Here is a 22,019-nt window from a genome sequence, read left to right on the forward strand (position 1 = left end):
AGAGTTCAACAACTTTGGTTTTGTGACTTATTGTCCTGTCTCGAATGTTGATACGTTAGACAGCACTTCATTTCTCGATTATAATCAAATCTTTCAAACTCGATTGTGATTGGCAGTAGGAAATATGGCCTTCCATTATCCTCAAAACTTCCTCAATGTCTAACTTGCAACAGAAATGACGTACGTTGACCTTCCTGTTTTGTTTCTGGGATAGTGCTAATAGGCATGCAATTTAATTTAATCTTACTCACTGCCTTTACAGTAATTTATGGAGAAATCTGTATACAATGTAGAATACCGTTGCGAAGCATGGGTACATTTGCTAGTAATGAATAGGAAAATAGGGCATCAGATAAGCTACTACGCCCAGCATAGTGAAAGGATTATTGTTGTCGAGATAGACACCAAGCCAATACCCACCACAATAGTGCAGGTCTCTATCCCTACTAGTTCAGCGGATGATGAAGGGATCAAAAGAATATATGAAGAGATAGAAGATTTAATACAATATGTAAAAGGTGACGAGAATCTAATAGTGATGGAAGTCTGGAATGCAGTGGTAGGCCAAGGAAGAGAAGGTAACATAGTAGGAGAATTTGGATTGGGACAAAGAAATGAAAGAGGAAGCCGGCTGGTTGAATTCTGCACAGATCATAATTTAGTCCTTGCTAATACTTGATTCAAAAAGCACAAACAATGGCTGTATACATGGATGAGACCTGAAGACAATGGAAGGTATCAAGTAGACTTCATTATGATTAGCAGAGATTCAGAAACCGGGTGTTGGATTGCAAGACTTTCCCAGGAGCAGATGTGGACTCTGACCACAACCTGTTGGTCATGAAATGCCATCTGAAATTGAAGAAACTGAAAAAGGAAGGAATGCAAGGAGATGGGATCTAGACAAGTTGAAAGAAAAGCGTGTGAGGGATTGTTTCAAGGAACATGTAACACAAGGACTAAATGAAAAGGCTGAAGGAAACACAGTAGAGGAAGAATGCACAGTCATGAAGAATGAGATCAGTAAGGCTGCTGAAGAAAAGTTAGGAAGAAAGGAAAGATCAACTAAGAAACAGTGGATAACTCAAGAGATACTAGATCTGATTGACGAACGACGAAAATACAAGAATGCAAAATATGAGGAGGGCAGAAAAGAATATAGGCGAATAAAGAATGAAGTAGATAGAAAGTGCAGGACAACTAAGGAAGAATGGCTGAAAGAAAAGTGCAAGGATGTTGAAGGTTGTATGGTCCTAGGAAAGGTAGATGCTGCATACACAAAAATCAAGGAAACCTTTGGAGAAAGGAAAACTAGCTGTATGAATATTAAAAGCTCAGATGGAAAACCACTTCTAGGGACAGAAGGCAAGTCAGAAAGATGGCAGGAATATATCCAACAATTATATGAAGTTAAAGAAGTAGAGAATAGGGTTCTGGAAGTAGAAGAGGCTGTTGATGCTGATGACATGGGAGACCCAATTTTCACGTCAGAATTTGACAGAGACCTAGGTACAAATAAGGCACCAGAAATTGATGACATACCCTCAGAATTACTGACTGCCTTAGGAGAAACCAGCACAGAGAGGTTATTCCGTTTAGTGGGTAAGATGTATGATACAGGAGAAGTGCCATCTGATTTTTGGCAGAATGATGTTATACCTATTCCCAAGAAAGCCGGTGCTGACAAGTGTGAAAACTACTGCACCATTAGTTTAGTATCTCACACCTGCAGGATTTTAACACATAGCATTTACAGAAGAATGGAAAGACAAGTGAAAACTGAGTTGGGAGAAGATCAATTTGACTTCAGAAGAAATGGTGGAACATGTGAAGCAATCCTGACTTTACATCTGATATTATCTTACACACTGAAGAAGCCTAAGCAGGGCAAAACATGTAGCCTATGCATGAATGATTAGTAGTGATTGGCTAACTGAAAGTTAACTTTTATATAAATAGTCAATACAGTTGAATATATCTCTCTTTTTCTTTTATGAAGCCAGTGATAATTCAAAGAAAGAAATTTTCTTAGTCAGCTCCAGTCTGATATAAAATATTATCTCACTTTGAACCTGTTCACGTTCTGTTCGGGGCTTTTATGAAACCTAAAATTGTGCTATAGGTATTCTGTTTCATCTGACACTAGACAGAAAGTGAAAGTAAAGGAGAGAGTTTGAAGGACTGGTCAGGAAAATGGAGAGTCTGAGCAATCCTACTCACCATCTTTGTAATTATTTCTTGAAACAGTAAGATAAGTGAAGATCCGTACTTATTGCCCTGAATCTTTGAAAGTCCCAAATCCCTTACTATTTGGAAATTAAATTTAATGAATATAAATTGAAAACAAGGAGTAGGTGTTCAAATTCAAATTAGGCCTGTAGCAAAATGAAAATATTGGGAAAGAAAATAAGCTGTGTGTTTGCTATGTATAATATATCAGAGGAGGTGTTTCTCAATAAAACTTAAAGAGTTCATTGTGGAAGTGTTCCTTCTTGTTCCAAACTCTGGCCACAGTGATCTTAATTATGATTACTTAAATAAATGTTAGGCCTGAGGTATTATTCAGACTAATTATTGATACCTATGAGTACTCATCCTGATATATAAAATTCCACATAACCAAATTCAAAATTGTAATGTACCAAAATAAACAAACAATAGGTACAGTATATGAAACATTTATGAACAAATATGAATTCAAAATTTAAAAAATTAAGATAGATTCACAAGTAAGTTACCACATGCTTCTTGATGAAAATTAAGAAACATTCCCTGAAATGTACAGAAAAAAAAAAAAAAAAAAAAAACCCAGCAATATATAACTTGAACTCAGTGTTATTTAATATTGAAATTAGACTCAAAATATTACAGTTAGATACCAACTGTGCAGCTGTGCAGAGGAACAGTTGTTTTTAAGACTTAGTCGGAATTCACCTTTGCACCACAATATGGCAACATTTTTTTACTCTAAGCCAATTAGCAAGGAATTCTCATCACAAAATTTCAAAAAGTGGGTATGATAACATTTGATTAATAAAATGTTATTTATAGAATTAATCTAGGACATTTGAGTTCAGAGATGAGTGGCTAATCTACTGTATTATTATTATTATTATTATTATTATTATTATTATTATTATTATTATTATTATTATTATTATTATTATTATTATTATTATTATCCCGTCAGTAAATGCTTTGAAATAATTATGGTCAAGAGGATAGGTAAACAAATAGGCTACTTCAGATTCATACCTGAATGACAGCGCAGCTTATCGATGTACCAGCTAATACAAGAGTCTCTGCCTGGAACCACATGGACAGCTTTCGGAAACAGCCCTGTAAAATGGTACATTGTGTGATTATTTGTTTTAATTAGTGCTACTTTGGTGCACCATGAGTGAAATGTTGATAATACCAATATAAATGGTCCGTTATTGGACATTATAAATTTTCCAGCTAACTCATTCCTGGTTGCCAGCGTTTCGCCCTCGTGTGCTAGGCTGGGCTCATCAGTTGGTACCTAGCACACCTACCAAGACGCTGGCTAGTGCATACCGTGGAGGCCACTGCGTAAGCTAATTGTAGCCACCGGCAGTGCCAATGCACTATGAGACACTTTGTCCCATTATCAAAAATTGATGCCTGCTTGGCCATCAGATGATATAGATGTTGATTCCCATAGGGAATCTGAAATATTTGTTCCGAATGAGTAAATTTATAATACCAATATAAATGGTCCGTTATTGGACATTATAAATTTTCCAGCTAACTCATTCCTGGTTGCCAGCGTTTCGCCCTCGTGTGCTAGGCTGGGCTCATCAGTTGGTACCTAGCACACCTACCAAGACGCTGGCTAGTGCATACCGTGGAGGCCACTGCGTAAGCTAATTGTAGCCACCGGCAGTGCCAATGCACTATGAGACACTTTGTCCCATTATCAAAAATTGATGCCTGCTTGGCCATCAGATGATATAGATGTTGATTCCCATAGGGAATCTGAAATATTTGTTCCGAATGAGTAAATTTATAATACCAATATAAATGGTCCGTTATTGGACATTATAAATTTTCCAGCTAACTCATTCCTGGTTGCCAGCGTTTCGCCCTCGTGTGCTAGGCTGGGCTCATCAGTTGGTACCTAGCACACCTACCAAGACGCTGGCTAGTGCATACCGTGGAGGCCACTGCGTAAGCTAATTGTAGCCACCGGCAGTGCCAATGCATCTTGGTAGGTGTGCTAGGTACCAACTGATGAGCCCAGCCTAGCACACGAGGGCGAAACGCTGGCAACCAGGAATGAGTTAGCTGGAAAATTTATAATGTCCAATAACGGACCATTTATATTGGTATTATAAATTTACTCATTCGGAACAAATATTTCAGATTCCCTATGGGAATCAACATCTATATCATCTGATGGCCAAGCAGGCATCAATTTTTGATAATGGGACAAAGTGTCTCATAGTGCATTGGCACTGCCGGTGGCTACAATTAGCTTACGCAGTGGCCTCCACGGTATGCACTAGCCAGCGTCTTGGTAGGTGTGCTAGGTACCAACTGATGAGCCCAGCCTAGCACACGAGGGCGAAACGCTGGCAACCAGGAATGAGTTAGCTGGAAAATTTATAATGTCCAATAACGGACCATTTATATTGGTATTATAAATTTACTCATTCGGAACAAATATTTCAGATTCCCTATGGGAATCAACATCTATATCATCTGATGGCCAAGCAGGCATCAATTTTTGATAATGGGACAAAGTGTCTCATAGTGCATTGGCACTGCCGGTGGCTACAATTAGCTTACGCAGTGGCCTCCACGGTATGCACTAGCCAGCGTCTTGGTAGGTGTGCTAGGTACCAACTGATGAGCCCAGCCTAGCACACGAGGGCGAAACGCTGGCAACCAGGAATGAGTTAGCTGGAAAATTTATAATGTCCAATAACGGACCATTTATATTGGTATTATAAATTTACTCATTCGGAACAAATATTTCAGATTCCCTATGGGAATCAACATCTATATCACATGAAATGTTGATGTCAAGAAATTTGATACTTTAAATGTAAAGTGTGCTAAGTGTTTATTAGATGACATTTGCTTTGTTTATACAAAAATAAATCACTGTAGCTTATGACGTCCATGGTTTTTTGTATGGTAATGATTGTAATGATTGTTCAGTGCACTGAAGAGGACTGGAGCGGTGTACACTAACTTTGAGTGTTAATTCCCAGGTTTCTATTTCTTCAGAATTGGTATGGTTTTCCATGGTATCTGCTTAAATATAATGTAGTGTTATGAATAAAACTCTGTCTGTTTCATTACTTCAATTTATTTCAGGATGACCCAATAAATGCACACACACATATATACCAACACAATTCTAATTAACCATAAATGGCCACACTCACTAATTGCTGTCTATTTACAAGTCTCTCTCTCCCCCTTATGACACAGTAGGCGGTCCATCCCATTACTATACCTGCAGACGCTTAATCCTTACTTTTACTTTCTCCAAGTCAAGTCACCTCATACAGCAGCTGCTGTGTGTAGGCAGCTGGATATCTGAACACAGGGCTACAGGCCACTTGACACGCGATGACTGTTCATTGGTTCGATTTCACAGACAGTCCAGTAATTCACACAGTCACATGCAGTGAACAACTAAACAGCTCAACAGTATTCAACAGCAGGATGATACTCACAACAGCGAACATTAATACAGGTCCATTTACCTTCACTCGCGATAGCAGTTTCCCTCGCTCATGCACGCCAAGCCTCAGTCCACAGAAATATACGAACACACAGTACAGTCTTCTGCTCCATCGTCTCCAGCCCACTCACTCATTGGTCCGACACCATAATGACAGCAACACGTTCAGACTTCGGTGGGACACTAGCGACAGCTAACACCTCCGTTGCCCTCAGTCCAGCTACCGAACCCTAAATCACTGAGTCTCCCACTGACTCCACCACAGACCCCAACTGTGACTGACTGTCTGTGGCTACCCTCCCTTTCTATAGCTCGGGTGATTTGAACCAGAATTTTCTTGAGATGACTAGAGGTAGAACATTCCTGTTGAATCTCCAAGAAACTCAAAGGTAAGCCGGCCGACGACAACAATACACGGAAAGGCTGGCTCCACCCCACAAGCTGGCTGGGAGATCCCAGGTCATCTGAGTCACTATAGCCTCTTCCTGGAAGTACCAAAAGGGGATAACACGGGGATGGCATGTAACATTAGGTATATCTAGTTATTTAAATGCATTATGTATAACTGGATTCATGGATGATATCTTTCAACTTTAATTTTTGTTGTTGTTCTGATTTCGTTTGAATGGCCACAATGCATTGAACTGGATGAGAGCCCTCTGCCAGATGTTACCGGCATTCAAAGCCGAGATGGACCAACTGAGAGCACAGATGGACAACAGCATCACCACATCGCCAATGGACTTTTTTTTCAATGTTATAATTAATTTATTACTTGAATATCTGTCCATTTACTTGAATATAATTATGTACTTTTTACAGAGTGTAAGTTAATATTGATACAGAAGTGTATCTATTGGGATGTAAGATATTCTGAGGTGTATATAGTTTTATCAAGCTTGTTTAATCTGTATGGAGTATATCTGTATCTCTGTATTTTAATGTATTATGTCAAAGGCTATTGTGCTTGTTGTTTAATGCCAAATAAATGATTCAATGATTCAATAAGTCAAAGATTCAAGGACTAGTACTGGAAGGAATATTGTTTGAAACAAATTATGAAAAGGATGCTTTTGTTTATCCATTATTATCCTTACTTCTTTCAGTTGTACCCTCTTTCCACATTGATCTATCCAATTATGAGTTTCCTATGTTCCTTTTTATATATGACTACACTGGGTCACACTGTCCAATTTTATGCATCCCTTTGCATTTACCACATTTCTGAAAGACATCGGTCCCTCTCTCTAAACTGGGGTAATATAACGAGATGTGTGTTTACAGGCTAGAAGACACCAGGAATCATGAACGCCACTATTAATTCATTATGGGTACCTCGAATGACCCCGTAAAACAAGTACAGATACGCAGGACACATACTTTAAAAGGAGGTGGATGCACAGACCGGGAGCATGGTACTGTATAGGCTGGGAAGTGCGCGCCGTAGGTCCAGTTCCGCAGTAGCTCACATGGCAAGCGGGTGGGGAGATATGTGATAGTGGACAATGTTTGAGGTAGGAGGTTCTAATCCCACATAAGAATTTTTTTAACAGCCAGTTGCCTGGAATGTGGTAAGGTTGCATACTTGATAGCTTCCAAAGACTGTTTTGTTTACTTGACCCTGTAAAAGACCATATGACCCTCAAAAGGGCCGTTGGAATGGAGCTGAGTTGATAGAGGCTAGGAAACATGTGACAGGTTTTCAGTTATCAACGTCATTTAACGCAGCACCTATATGAACTGATGACCTCCACGGTCAATACAGAGCTGGATCGGCATGCCTCGGTGCTGAGCTGTCTAAGGTGACAAGGACTGGCTGGATCCTGTGCATACACCAGTTGTTTTACATGGCTTCCACAGAAAATATTCCAGCTGCGTAAGATCAGGCGATCTGGCGGGCCAGGGGACAGGTCCTCCCCTTCCTACCCATTTATCAGGATACGTCGCATGGGGATGGTTGCAGACGACCACCGCTGCATGCGGTGGAGCTCCATCATATTGAAACCACATCCTGCAGCAGTCAAGGAGTGGTACATATTCCAGAAATGGTGGTAGTTCATCTTGGAGAAACCGCAGATAGTGTTGGCTGGTCAGATGACCGATGAGGTTATCACCCATGATTCCACACCATACATTCATGCCCCACTGTACCTGAAAAGCTGTCTGTCGCACTCAATGGGGATTATCCACACTCCAGTAATGCATATTATGGCGATTGACGGTTTCATTGTTGTGGAATCGTGCTTCGTCGGTAAATAAGAGAGTTGCTAGTAAAGCAGGATCAGTGTCCACAGGCTGTAGGATCCATGGATAGAACACCACCCCGGCATCAAAATCATGACCGTGGAGCTCCTGGTGTAAGTGCAGATGGTACGGGTGAAACCAGTGGGTATGCAATATCTGTGTAAAAGACGCTCGGCTGACGTTCTTCTCCTGTGCAATGGCCTGTGTGCTAGTATGAGGGTTACACCAGATAGCGTCAAACACGACCTCTACATTGTCAGCAGACGTCATGGGATGATCTCAAACAGGCCGTGTCCTTCCCAGGGATGCAGTATCCTGCAGGTGTCTTTCCACAATCTGAAGTGTGATGCCTGTTGATTGTCATCTATCCAGATATCGTTCTTGGTATAGGCGTTGTGCTGGTACACATTCTGTCTAGCTTCTCCATAGATAAGTAACATATCCACATACTCGTCGCTGGAGTACATCTGGAGACAGTGAATAAACTTTGTCTTGTGAATTGCTTCGAAGGAGGGGAGTTTGGGTAGCTACATACTTACCTGCCATCACATGTTGTTATCGTTCCAATGGAACATACTTTGCCCTACTTGTGGTCTATGAAGCTTGGAACATGTACTACGTAGCTAACTGGCCACAGACCATCATCTCCTCTTCCTCATCCTTGTCCAACCCAGCACCATACCCAATGCAATGATACATACGGCATTTTACAGGGTCAAATAAACAAATAAGTCCTTGGAAGCTATCAAGTATGCAACCTTACCACATCCCAGGTGACTGGCTGTTAAAAAAAATCCTTATGTGGGATTAGAACCTCCTACCTCGAGCACTGTCCACTATCACATATCTTCCCACCCGCTTGCCATGTAAGCTACTGCGGAACTGGACCTATGGCACCCACTTCCCAGCCTATACAGTACCATGCTCCCGGTCTGTGCTTCCACCTCCTATTTTAAAGTATGTGTTCTGCGTATCTGTACTCGTTTTTTGGGGTCATTCGAGGTACCCATAAAGAATTAATAATGGCGCTCATGATTCCTGCTGTCTTCTAGCCCGTAAACACACTACTTGTTATATTACCCCAATTTAGGGAGAGGGACTGATGTCTTTCAGAATTGTAGTAAATGTAAAGGGATGCATAAAACAGGATCGCAAGGGGCTGGTGGACCACCCGGTATAGTTATGCCAGCTTATCTGGGGAGCAAGTAATTTGAAAAAAAGAAATTGGATTAAGTTATCAAAACTGTGTATCCAGAACCCTTAAAAGTGAATAAATATCTTTCCTAAACTCTTACAGACACATCAAAATAATATGTGTAACATTTATAGCACTTAATGAGATCTGCAAAACAGTCCAGGACAGCATATGTTTATCTTCAATAAATAACTCTCAATGGAGACATTCTTGATCCGAATGTTCCTTATTGAATTAATTCTTAAGTTCCTTATTTGTTTGTTTGCTTTTTTGTTTGTTGATTAGCATTCTCAACATGAAATGAAGCTCATCATAGTCACACTGTTATTAAGTTGATTGGGTTGTCAATTGTAAACTTCCTTCAAAAAGTTTCATTGTTACTGGTCTCATTACCATCCTCAAAGTAAAATTCTAGGTATCCTAAAACACTTCTAAGGCAAGGAAAGAAAATTTGAATAATGTAAGGAAAGAAAATTTGAGACAGCTTCATAAATGGAAGGAGAGTGAGAAGTTCAAAATGTGTTCCACTGTTTGTCGAAACTTCTGAATACATTTTGATATAATTTCCAGTGTTCAACAATTCTACAAATGGACAAAAAAGAATTCAATGCATGCAAACCTACACAATTATTAGTTGAAATCTGCTTTGTTCTTGAAAGAGAAATTCACCGTAAGTAATGATATCCATGGATTCTTCTTCATTTATCCTATTCTGAGGTGGGGTCCACTACTTTAGGTCTACTTTGCCATTTGGTACAATCATGGGTTTGGTCAGGGTGTAGGCCTGTAATCCTGAGGTCATTTTGCAGGGTATGAAGCTAGTGTTGCCTTGGTATTCTTATTAATCCTTTACCATTGGCTTGCACTGCAAAAGTCCTCTTTGCCACATCTGATTCCTCTGCTCAAAGTATGTGACCACACCAGTGCAGATGGCTTTCCCTAATTTTCTCTACAACTGGAGCCACTCCATATGCCTACGTATTTCATTATTTGTTATTAAGAAATGTTATGCAAGATGTTCACTACAGTATCCTTGTTTTCATCACAGCGAATAGTTGCTCTTTCTTGGCAACCGGCCAACATTTTGAACTGCAAAGAGCAAGTGACCAGATGACAGAACAGAATGCCATAATATTTTTTTTTAAGCCAGTCTAAAAGTTTCCTGCAACAGAGGATTCCAGTCATTGTCTGCCTTATAAGCCAAGTATACCTACGTAGTTGGTTATTTCTGTCTGAAGGATCCTGTCCTCAGTAAGTGCTGACCTGAGATATTTAAAAGTTTTGGTTTTCTTTAAAGTCGATACTGTTGATGCTGTCTTTTTTAAATTCAGCCACAAACTAAACTTATCGAGGTGGTTTTTCCACATTTGTACTTGTAAATAAATGAAGTTCCTCCTTCCTCTCTGTGGGCATCAATATAGAATCACCATACAGTTAAGTTCAGGGTACTGGAGTCTGGAGATCTTACTAATGGCATCCATAATTATGATGAAAAGTAGAGGTGAGAGTTTCATTCCTTGATGGACTCCAATTGAGATTGGGACTGATTGCACACGGATTTTGGGTTCTTGATAGAAGGGCTTGGTCCATCCTATTATTATTTCTGGGACACCATGCTTTTGTAGGGTGCACCAAATCATCTTGTGAGGCACACGATCATAAGACTTTTCCATTTTCAGAAAGTTAAGGTGTAAATGCTTTGATTTTTTTCACTGTTTTTCCATCAACAAACAAGCAGTATAAATAGCATCCATAGTACTGCAACCTTTCACAAACCCACATTGGTTGTTTTTAATGTAGGCAATTTTCCTTAACCTGGTTTTGATGATACAGTACATTCAAATTAGCCTACTTGTGCCAGGCTATTTAATTTAAATTTTTGCAATCGACCTCCCTTGCGTAAGTAAACATGAATAATATTATTCTACAGTTCCTATTATGTCTGTTGCTTATTAAAAAAATATAAATAATACTTGTTTGGATGCTTTCTTAGAATATTTTAGACTTAGGCGGAATAGGAACATTTTTGGGAGGGATTTCACTTGAGTATTTCTGTCCATCTACCCTCTTCTGTTCAAACTGCAATTCATCAAAATGATATCAGAAGAAAATACTTATGGAACTCATAAATACAAATGTTGTTATATACATATTACTCTTCAGGAATAATTTCATAACATCGAACAAGACAGAATTACAAGCGGTCTGCCATTTATCATGCCTGTAATTTTGAACCGTACCCTCTGAGCTAACCATTGCTTATCACTGGAAAGTGAAACACTCTAATCCCACCAGTTGACTTATTCTGACAATTTGGTATAGCGCAATACCCCCCTTTTCCTTAAAAATGCAAATGTATTTCACATTATCACATTGGGCTCGCCAACGTTATAACGATGTTTAAGACTCAATATGGCCATCACCACAAAGGATTGTGGTAGCGTGTTCAGACCTTACATTAAGAAATATGGGTAAGTGGTTCCACCTATTCAATACTACAAAGTTGTGAAGTTATTAATACGTCACATATTTATTTGATCTCATTATTGGGACCAGTTTCGGCAACTATACTTGCCATCATCAGCTTAAGAAAATTGTTACAAGGCATTCTGAAAACTACACTAACATAATTTTAAAATTTATGTATGTACAACTTGTTCTTAAACTAAGTTTCTGTATTGGGTGTACACCATAAAACTTGTATATTTAAAATACAAAGACTAGAATAATTCTTATGGGATACAATACAACTCATAAATATTACACAATCTTTTGAATATAAAATTAATAAATGAAGTTGTCAAATTGCTTGTATATGTTATAAGGGTTGATTACAGTATTATCATGAAATATATCTTAATTGGACATTAAAGGCATTCAATTGGCCTTATCAAATTATAAACATTTTAAAGTTATATTTAACATACAATAAAACTGGCTAATTAGAATATTAAAAGTCATTATACGTAAGGGAAAATAGGGTTACAGCACCACTTTTTTGATAAAAACAGTTCCTCGTAGAATATTATATTAATGACCTATGTAGAATGTTCCAGTTTGCCTTGATAGTATCTAGAGTATAGTGACTAATATCTTGTGTGGATACAGTAAATTATATTAGTATATGTGTCACATAATATTGACCTATATTTTGATATGCATAAATTTGAGAAATGTAGATTGATGGCTGAGATTTCTTAAAAAAAAACCAATATGTTCAGAAGGATTTTTGATGGATCTAGAAAGATCTCAAACCAAGACAGACCTAAAAGAAAATAAATTGCGTATTAGCGTGACAGAAGCGGAGACAAGGAGAAATTCCTTTTGTAAATAGAAGCTCACCTCGAGCACCAAGTTGACAAAAGTAAAGTTGAAGAGGAACTGCCTTGCATTATGACAGACAACAGACCACAAGCCCTAGCGGAGAGGTGGAGCGTGTTATGTAAAGGAAGGGGTGGTGGCGGTAGCTGGAGGGCATTGGTCGGGAGGGCATGAATTACGTTGCGGGTAGTACGCTAGCATGTTATGTATTATTTTGTATACTGATTGATCTTTTGGTATCTTTAGATTATTAATTACAGAACTAAGTGTATCATTAAAATTGTAGGTTTTTCGGACAAGTTGTTAAGATTGTAGTTAGGGTTATAATATTGATCTAGTAAAATGAAATATTGCTCCGTTAAGTCAAGTAAATGCCTTTGCTGGTGGGACCTAGTGTTTACAGTGCACTAAGTCTTCTGGTATGGGCTAGAGCAATTTTGTTACTTTCATTGATCTGTCTCTGTCTTATCCTTGGCTTTGACAAAATGAAAGTGACTGAGGTATGAGCGATGCTAGTAATGCCATTCCTTACGCAGCCAGTCCCTGCTATGAATGGTGTGAAAATATTGCTCATAGGGTCGGTTGGTGCATGCATTTCAGTGGGCTTGGCAGACTGATATGTAATAGCAACTTCTGGCTCGGTGAGGAAAGCAACGGGAAACTACCTCACTCCTCATTTCCCTAGTACGTCTCTTCAGTGATGCCTAGGCCATCTATGACAGCTCATGGCGGAACTGTTGAGGATCCAACCAGCCTTCGGGCTGATGACTAAAACATACAACACAAAGTCAAGTAAAGGGCCTTTGTTTATTATTTCAATGATTTCTATATCATGATTAACATCGTGAAAGCTATGTTTGTGGTCATTTATATGCTGCCCTATTGTTGAAAATCTCCTGTATTAAAATAGCATTGACATGCTCATTGTATTTGATCTTGAAAGATCTTCCTGTTTGTCAAATATATGTGCTGGCACAGTTGTTACAGTGAAATCTGTATACACCTGATTTATAGAAGAGGTTGGAAACATTAACTAGGCTAGAGTTATGAAATATGTCGAGATTTCTATTATTGGTTCTAAATAAGATATTGATATTTTTTCTTCTCAAATACGTTTGTTATTCTGTAAATGTCAGGATGAAATGTAAAGGTTGAATAAGTTTTTGATCTAATTGTTCCTTTTTGTAAATTGGATTTTGGTTGGTGCTTAAACTTATATATTGTATGTTCTATAAAACTATGGTTGTAGCCATTGTGGTGTGCAGTGCTACATATAGTGTTAAGGGTTGAATGCCTTTAATGTCCAATTAAGATATATTTTATGAAAAACTTTTTACAAAAACTCAATACTGTAATCAACCTTTATGACATCTACAAGCAATTTGACAATGTCATTTATTATTTTTATATTCAAAAGATTGTTAATATTTATGACTTGTATTGTATCTCAAGAATTATTCCCTCCTCTGCGAACCATGTGACCTTGCCGTGGTGGGGAGGCTTGCGTGTCCCAATGATGCAGATAGCCAAGCCGCAGGTGCGACCATATTGGATGGGTATCTGTTGAGAGACCAGACTAACGAATGGTTCATCGAAAGGGGAGTAGCAGCCTTTCGGTAGTTGCAAGGGCGGCAGTCTAGATGATTAACTGATACGGCCTTGTAATAATACTCAACATTGCTTACCTGTGTTGATACTGCTACACGGCTGAAAGCAACGGGAAACTACAGCCGTAACTACCTCCTGAGGACATGCAGCTCAATCTGTATGAATGATGTACTGATGATGGCTTCCTCCCGGGTAAAATATTCCAGAGGTAAACTAGTCCCCCATTCGGATATCTGGGTAGGGACTACACGAGAGGGGGTGATCATCAGGAAGATGGATACTGACATTCTGCGAGTCGGAGCGTGGAATGTTAGAAGTTTGGATTGTTGTGGTAGGTTAGAGAGTCTGAAAAGGGAGATGGATAGGCTAAAGTTAGATGTAGTTGGTATAAGTGAAGTACGTTGGCAGGAAGAACAAGATTTTTGGTCAGGCGACTACCAAATTATCAACACAAAATCAAACAGGGGAAATGCAGGAGTTGGTTTAATAATGAATAAGAAAATAGGGCAGCAGGTGAGCTACTACAACCAGCATAGTGAAAGAATTATTGTCGTCAAGATAGACACCAAACCAATGCCCACCACAATAGTGCAGGTCTATATGCCTACTAGTTCAGCGGATGATGAAGAAATCGAAAGAATATATGAGGAGATAGATGATTTAATACAATATGTAAAAGGTGACGAGAATCTAATTGTGATGGGAGACTGGAATGCAGTCGTAGGCCAAGGAAGAGAAGGTAGTACAGTACAAGAATTTGGATTGGGACAAAGGAACAAAAGAGCAAGTCGCCTGGTTGAATTCTGCAATGATCATAATTTAGTCCTTGCCAATACTTGGTTCAAACACCACAAATGACGGCTGTATACGTGGACGAGACCTGGAGACACTGGAAGGTATCAAATAGACTTCATTATGATTAGGCAGAGATTCAGAAACCAGGTGTTGGATTGCAAAACTTTCCCAGGAGCAGACGTAGACTTGGACCACAACTTGTTGGTCATGAAATGCCATCTGAAGTTGAAGATATTGAAGAAAGGAAAGAATGCAAAAAGATGGGATCTAGACAAGTTGAAAGAAAAGAGTGTGAGGGATTGTTTCAAGGAACATGTTGCACAAGGACTAAATAAAAAGGCTGAAGGAAACACTATAGAGGAAGAGTGGAGAGTAGTGAAAAATGAAGTCAGTAGGGCTGCTGAAGAAATGTTAGGAAGGAAGAAAAGATCAACTAAGAATCAGTGGATAACTCAGGAGATACTAGACCTGATTGATGAACGACGAAAATACAAGAATGCTAGAAATGAAGAGGGCAGAAAAGAATACAGGCAATTAAAGAATCAAGTGGATAGAAAGTGCAAGGTAGCTAAGGAAGAGTAGCTGAAGGAGAAGTGCAAAGATGTTGAAGGCTGTATGATCCTGGGAAAGGTAGATGCTGCATACAGGAAAATCAAGGAAACCTTTGGAGAAAGGAAATCTAGGTGTATGAATATTAAGAGCTCAGATGGAAAGCCACTTCTAGGGAAAGAAGACAAAGCAGAAAGATGGCAGGAGCATATCCTACAGTTGTATCAAGGTAAAGATGTAGATAATTTGGTTCTGGAACATGAAGAGGCTGTTGACGCTGATGAAATGGGAGACCCAGTTTTGAGGACAGAGTTTGACAGAGCTGTGAGTGACCTAAATATGAACAAGGCACCTGGAATTGATGACATTCCCTCTGAATTACTGACTGCCTTAGGAGAAACCAGCATGGCAAGGTTATTTCATTTAGTGTGCACGATGTATGAGACAGGAGAAGTCCCATCCGATTTTCGGCAGAATGTCGTTATACCTATTCCCAAGAAAGCCGGTGCTGACAGGTGTGAAAACTACTGCACCATTAGTTTAGTATCTCATGCCTGCAAAATTTTAACACGTATTATTTACAGAAGAATGGAAAAACAAGTTGAAGCTGAGTTGGGAGAAGATCAATTTTGCTTCAGAAGAAATGTAGGAACACGTGAAGCAATTCTGACTTTACGTCTGATCTTAGAGGATCGAATCAAGAAGGACAAGCCCACATACATGGCATTTGTAGATCTAGAAAAGGCATTCGATAATGTTGATTGGACCAAGCTATTTAAGATTCTGAAGATGATAGGGATCAGATACCGAGAACAAAGAATTATCTACAATCTGTATAAAAATCAGTCTGCAGTGATAAGAATTGAGGGCTTTGAAAAAGAAGCAGCAATCCAGAAAGGAGTGAGGCAAGGCTGCAGTTTGTCCCCTCTCCTTTTCAATGTTTACATAGAACAGGCAGTAAAGGAAATCAAAGAGAAATTTGGAAAGGGAATCACAGTCCAAGGAGAGGAAATCAAAACCTTGAAATTTGCCGATGATATTGTTATTTTATCTGAGACTGCAGAAGATCTTGAGAAGTTGCTGAATGGTATGGATGAAGTCTTGGGTAAGGAGTACAAGATGAAAATAAATAAGTCCAAAACAAAAGTACTGGAGTGCAGTCGAACGAAGGCAGGTGATGTAGGAAATATCAGATTAGGAAATGAAGTCTTAAAGGAAGTAGATGAATATTGTTACTTGGGTAGTAATATAACTAACGATGGCAGAAGTAAGGAGGACATAAAATGCAGACTAGTACAAGCAAGGAAGAGGTTTCTTAAGAAAAGAAATTTGCTCACTTCAAACATGGATATAGGAATTAGAAAGATGTTTTTGAAGACTTTCGTGTGGAGCGTGGCATTGTATGGAAGTGAAACATGGACGATAACTAGCTCAGAAAGAAACAGAATAGAAGCTTTTGAAATGTGGTGTTACAGAAGAATGCTGAAGGTGAGATGGATAGATCGAATCACAAGTGAAGAGATACTGAATCGAATTGGTGAGAAGAGATCGATTTGGCTAAATTTGACAAGAAGAAGAGATAGAATGATAGGACACATCTTAAGACACCCAGGACTTGTTCATTTGGTTTTTGAAGGAAGTGTAGGTGGTAAGAACGGTAGGGGTAGACCAAGGTATGAATATGACAAACAGATTAGAGCAGATGTAGGATGCAATAGTTACGTAGAAATGAAAAGGTTAGCACAGGATAGGTTGGCATGGAGGGCTGCATCAAACCAGTCTATGGACTGATGACTCAAACAACAACAAGAATTATTCTAGTCTTTGTATTTTAAATATACAAATTTTATGGTGTACACCCAATACAAAAACTTAGTTTAAGAACAAGTAGTACATGCATAAATTTTAAAATTATGATGGCAAGTATAGTTGCCGAAACCAGTCCCAATAATGAGATCAAATAAATACGTGACTTATTAATAACTTCACAACTTTGTAGTATTGAATACGAGGAACCACTTACCCATATTTCTTAATGTAAATTTTGATTCAATACAGACCAAAAGTGAAATTTTTAACTTAAATTGTTCAGACCTTCCTAGACAGAATTACCTACTAGCAAAATCTTCTGGTGATGTAATGCAATAGTAACGTCTGGGAACTGTGGCCAACAGTAACAGCGGAGATGGCAGACCCTTGTTGTCAACTGTAATATTATCTCTGGTTTGAGGGTGGTTGTAGATGGAACAGCACATACCTTACTGTGCTCCTCGCTTATGGGGATATCTGTGCATAAACCATTACATCATCTGCATGCACATGCATATAGTCTTAAGGCTCGTAGCAAATTCTCCAGTGTGTTTCCTGCATTGTCATTCCAAACAAACAGCTGTCAGTGTAATGGAGTTTCGATGTAAGTTGAATGCTTTTGATCGATTGATGAAATCAGATCGAAACTGTACCGGGCGGTACACCTCTACGACGCAAGTTCAAATCTTGCGCCAATTGAAACTCCTCTACAGGAGAAGCTCTGAACTTTACAACTGAACTAATTCTACGGTTTATTTGAAGATGTCACTGAGTGTTTTTGATTTGCTTTTGTTTTTTATGGATCAAGAAGTGTGGACATTCTCTAACAGCTGTCTCTACCAAAAACTATGATAACGCACTCTGGTGTAAAGGAATGCACCTTATTGGAGAAATTTTGTATTCATAAGTTTTGTCTTTACTAAAATTTGTTCTGTGGTTTGTGGGTTGGCAACATTAATCCTTTCTATCCGCCTGTTTTGAATTTAGCCAATCATGAATTTCTGTAATTAATTTTCCTCCAATCATTGCTTTCTTCTTTGAATTTCCATGTGTAATTATTTGTCTACCAATAAAATTGAGGGGGGGGGGGGTGTCTACTCAATCCTGAAAGGTCTTGAATTTTCCACGAGGGTATAAAAACTGCAGATTTTCTGGTCTCCTGGCCACTTCAGTAACATCTAGCTTAGTGTGTGGATATGTAGCAAGGGGCAGGAAGCGCCTCTTTCTTCAAGCATCAGCTCTTCAACAAGGTAATGTCCTTTTAACATCTTTATTTCTTGCTAGCTCAGCAGTTTAACTCTCGGGAAGGGTTCGAAACCTTTAATATGTAACCTACGACTTTAAAATGTAAATTCCTCTTCTGTTTATGTGAAAACTACAAATCTCTTTCACTGTAAAGCGGGGATAGAGAGTGCTTTACCCTCTCGAACTCCCCTTCATTTTGAAATTGAGGTGACTACGTTTTTGTAACCGTTTCTTCTCTTCATTAATGTATTAAAGTTTCTCATACGAGTCACCTCCCTAGCTTGGGATTAGCCCCTGTATTATCGGCCTAGCGCTACATAGGTTTTAATAAACTTAAGTGTAGGAGTGCATGTATTCGCCTCCATTCAATTTTGTATTTTGGGCCCTATAATTAACCTGATGTTTTTTTTTCTTCATGTGAAGGCCCTGTAGGTTGGGTATTAAATGCCCCTGCTTCTTTGTGTGCCTTGAGGGCAGTTAGAAGTGAAGTTTGTTGTGGCCTTGGATAGGCTTGTAAAATTGAGAGCAGGTCCACTCTTTCTGGTATTTTGGAAAGTGCCTCTAGGAGGCTTAACAATGTAATTAGGAGCAAGTGCTCCTTGGCATGATGGGGTTTTCTGCCCCTTTGTTCAATTTTGTACCTTGGTAAAGTTGGGCTAATAGCTCAAGGATTGTGACTGTGGGGCTCGAAGCCCAAAACCTTGTAAAAAACCCCTGAACGGGTAAAATTATTTTGTACCTGCCTTTCGTTGTTATTTCACCTAGTGGAAATTGTTAAATGTTGTTATCCGTTATTTGTCGATTTTGAAAAGAAAATATAACCTTTGTTAAAGTTTTAAATTAACTTTAATTTTGTAGTTGAGACCTATTCCAGCCTGCACCTTCTTTCACCTCTGCTGTTCCACAGATACCTCAGAACAGAAACAAAGGAAACAATTATTTTGAATTATCCATGAATGTGTGAATATGCATTAGAACTGAGTGCTCATGTGCTCCTGAGAACCCAGTCTGTAGGATCCCATTATTTAGATTTCCACAATTCCATGGGCAAGTCATCTGGTCTGGTTGTCTTTCCCAGTTTCATCTTTTCCAAGACTCTCGTCAGTTCTGCCTTAATTATTTCTGTAACTGGTGATGGATGCACAATAAGAGGTGGTGAAAATTCTTTGTTACTTATTTTCTGAAAGTACTGTCTCCAGCGTTCCAATGCTCCAGTCTAGAGAAGCTTACCATTCTCATCACTGATGTCATAGAACTTTTTGATGTCAGTTGTACTCCTGTGTTGCTGTTTGGCTAGTTGATAGATGACTCACTCGCCAGGTAGTGTATTAAGTTTTTCATAGATTTCTCTGAGACGAGCTGCTTTGGCTGTTGCGACTGCCTTTTTTGCTACATTTCTAGCATCATGGTATGCCTTTAGATTTTCTTCTATCTTTGACTCAAAGCTTGATAGAGTTTATTTCTTTCATGGACCTTGTTTTTGACTGGTAAGCATCTGAAGTGAAGGTCAAAAGCCCATGAAATGTGGATTATCAATGACTGCTTAGAATGAAGTTGACTGTGTAATAAAAAGCAAGAATAATTGAGTCAAATGAATGAAGAAACAGAGATACTTAACATCATAAAGCACAAGGAAGTTTGAAAACTTTAAGCATATCATATTATGGAGAATTAATGGTGTCCAATATTCCTAATCATCAAAAGAAGACCTTTGGGAAGAGAAGTCTGCAACACCAACAAAGACTGAGAGACAGATACGGTACCAAATATTTTCAACAGTACTGTTCTAAAATGCCACTAATGATCCTGAAATCACCATAATGACAACCAACATACTCAATTTACCTTCTTCGGACGTATGTTGGTATATAATCAACAAGCATATTATGCTTCCTTGGTCGGTTGTCAATATGTATAGGGAATAGAGTTTATGACTTCATACTTCTGCTCGTAGGCCGTGGGAATCCCCAAGCATATGCTTTACGTCAAGCTTGGCATGGTAAGAAATCTTGATAACTGATGTAGCAATTTACTAGTAACTATTGGAGTTTTCAGTTGTGCTGTGAGGTTATTGCGATGGTTAAGTACTCTATAGCACAGAAATATTTTTGGCTAAGTCTTATTTGCACAAGAAGAAGAAATCAGTTCATAGGTGCCTTCAAAAATTCCATAGACAGTTTCCCGGTTCTACTGTACCATCACAACTTTAAGTGCAACAACTCATTAACAGGTGCCACTGTACAGGTTCAGTAACTAATAGGAAAACATAGCAAAGGTTAACATCTCTCATACAGGAGAGGTTAGAAGATATAACTTACAGGCAAGACTGCAAGTCAGTCCACATAAGTTGCTTTGGAGACCAGGAAACTGGTATTTCACATTTGTCAGCATGTAATGCAACAGAATTATTTTTACAATCTTACTGGACTCATTCAGTCCATAACATACAGCCTACAGATATCATTGCAAAAATAAGATTTTTCAGTTGGCTAATTAATAGTGCCTGGTCCCACAACCTAGATGTAGCATGCCTGCCTCTCACCCGGAGGCCCCAGTTCAATTCCTGGCCAGGTCAGGGAATTTTTCCCAGTCCTGAGGGTTGGTTCAGGATCCACTCAGCCTATGTGTATACAATTGAGAAGCTATCTGACGGTAAGATGGCGACCCAGGTCTAGAAAACCAAGAATAACAATGAATAAGATTCGTTGCACTGACCATGCTTTACCTAGTAATCTGCAAGCCTTCAGACTGTGCAGCAGTTGCTTGGTAGGCCAAGGCCCATTAGGGCTGTAGTGCCATGGAGATTTTGTTTAATGAATAGTGTCCATGATGGTATCATGGGTAAAAACTTTCTTTTTATGAGTGATGAAGCATGGTTTCATTTGAGTCCATATGTCAATTCAAAGAACAATAAGATCTGAGATACTGAAAACCCACACATTTAACAGCCAAACTAGAAACATAGGACAAGTAAAAAAAAAAGGGAGAAAATAAATCTATAGGTACAATATAAGTCATAAAAGGTACAAACAATCAGTGACAAATCAAGTCATGTACCTATCTTTCGGTACAGGGTGAGTTTCTTCTCCATATCAAAATGCAGACAGGGGATTGGGGCAGTGATAAGGATGGCAGAAAGCCAAGAAGTGTGGTCAAATATACTATTAATCTTTGTTAATTATGGTTTATCAAAATGGGAGGAGAATGTACTTCGTGTTGCATTGACTTTAGCATGCCAATGGAAGTTACTTGAAGCAACTGCTGTGACGTTGTTTCTTGCCTCACTCAGTGAAGATCCTGTTACACTAGGCACACTCATCAACAGTCTGTTGGATGCTTTATCTTGATGTACCCATACCTGATCTTTTGCTCTCCCATATAGTACTAGAATATCCGTGTTGTAAATGGGTGTTAAAACCTCTTGCTGATAGTATGTAGAGTTCACCTTCACATTATTAGCGACATGGCGAATGGTTAACTTGCCATTGTAGCAGTATCCAGCAATGATCATGAAACCTCTTGGAAAACTTTCTT

General features: G+C 38.9%; 1 protein-coding gene across 1 annotated transcript in view; it reads right to left on the reverse strand.

Annotated features, from left to right (window-relative positions):
* Nucleotides 1-8,229: 8,229 nt before the first annotated feature.
* LOC136857501 (tetraspanin-18B-like) overlaps nucleotides 8,230-22,019 on the reverse strand; it is a 70,304-nt gene continuing 56,514 nt past the window's right edge. The window contains exon 7 of the mRNA XM_068225082.1: nucleotides 8,230-8,430. Within this exon, the coding sequence (XP_068081183.1) occupies nucleotides 8,230-8,430 (201 nt within the window). The remainder of the gene's footprint in view (nucleotides 8,431-22,019) is intronic.

The sequence above is a fragment of the Anabrus simplex genome, chromosome 1 (genome assembly GCF_040414725.1).
Source record: "Anabrus simplex isolate iqAnaSimp1 chromosome 1, ASM4041472v1, whole genome shotgun sequence".
In the NCBI taxonomy this organism is placed as follows: Eukaryota; Metazoa; Arthropoda; class Insecta; order Orthoptera; family Tettigoniidae; genus Anabrus; species Anabrus simplex.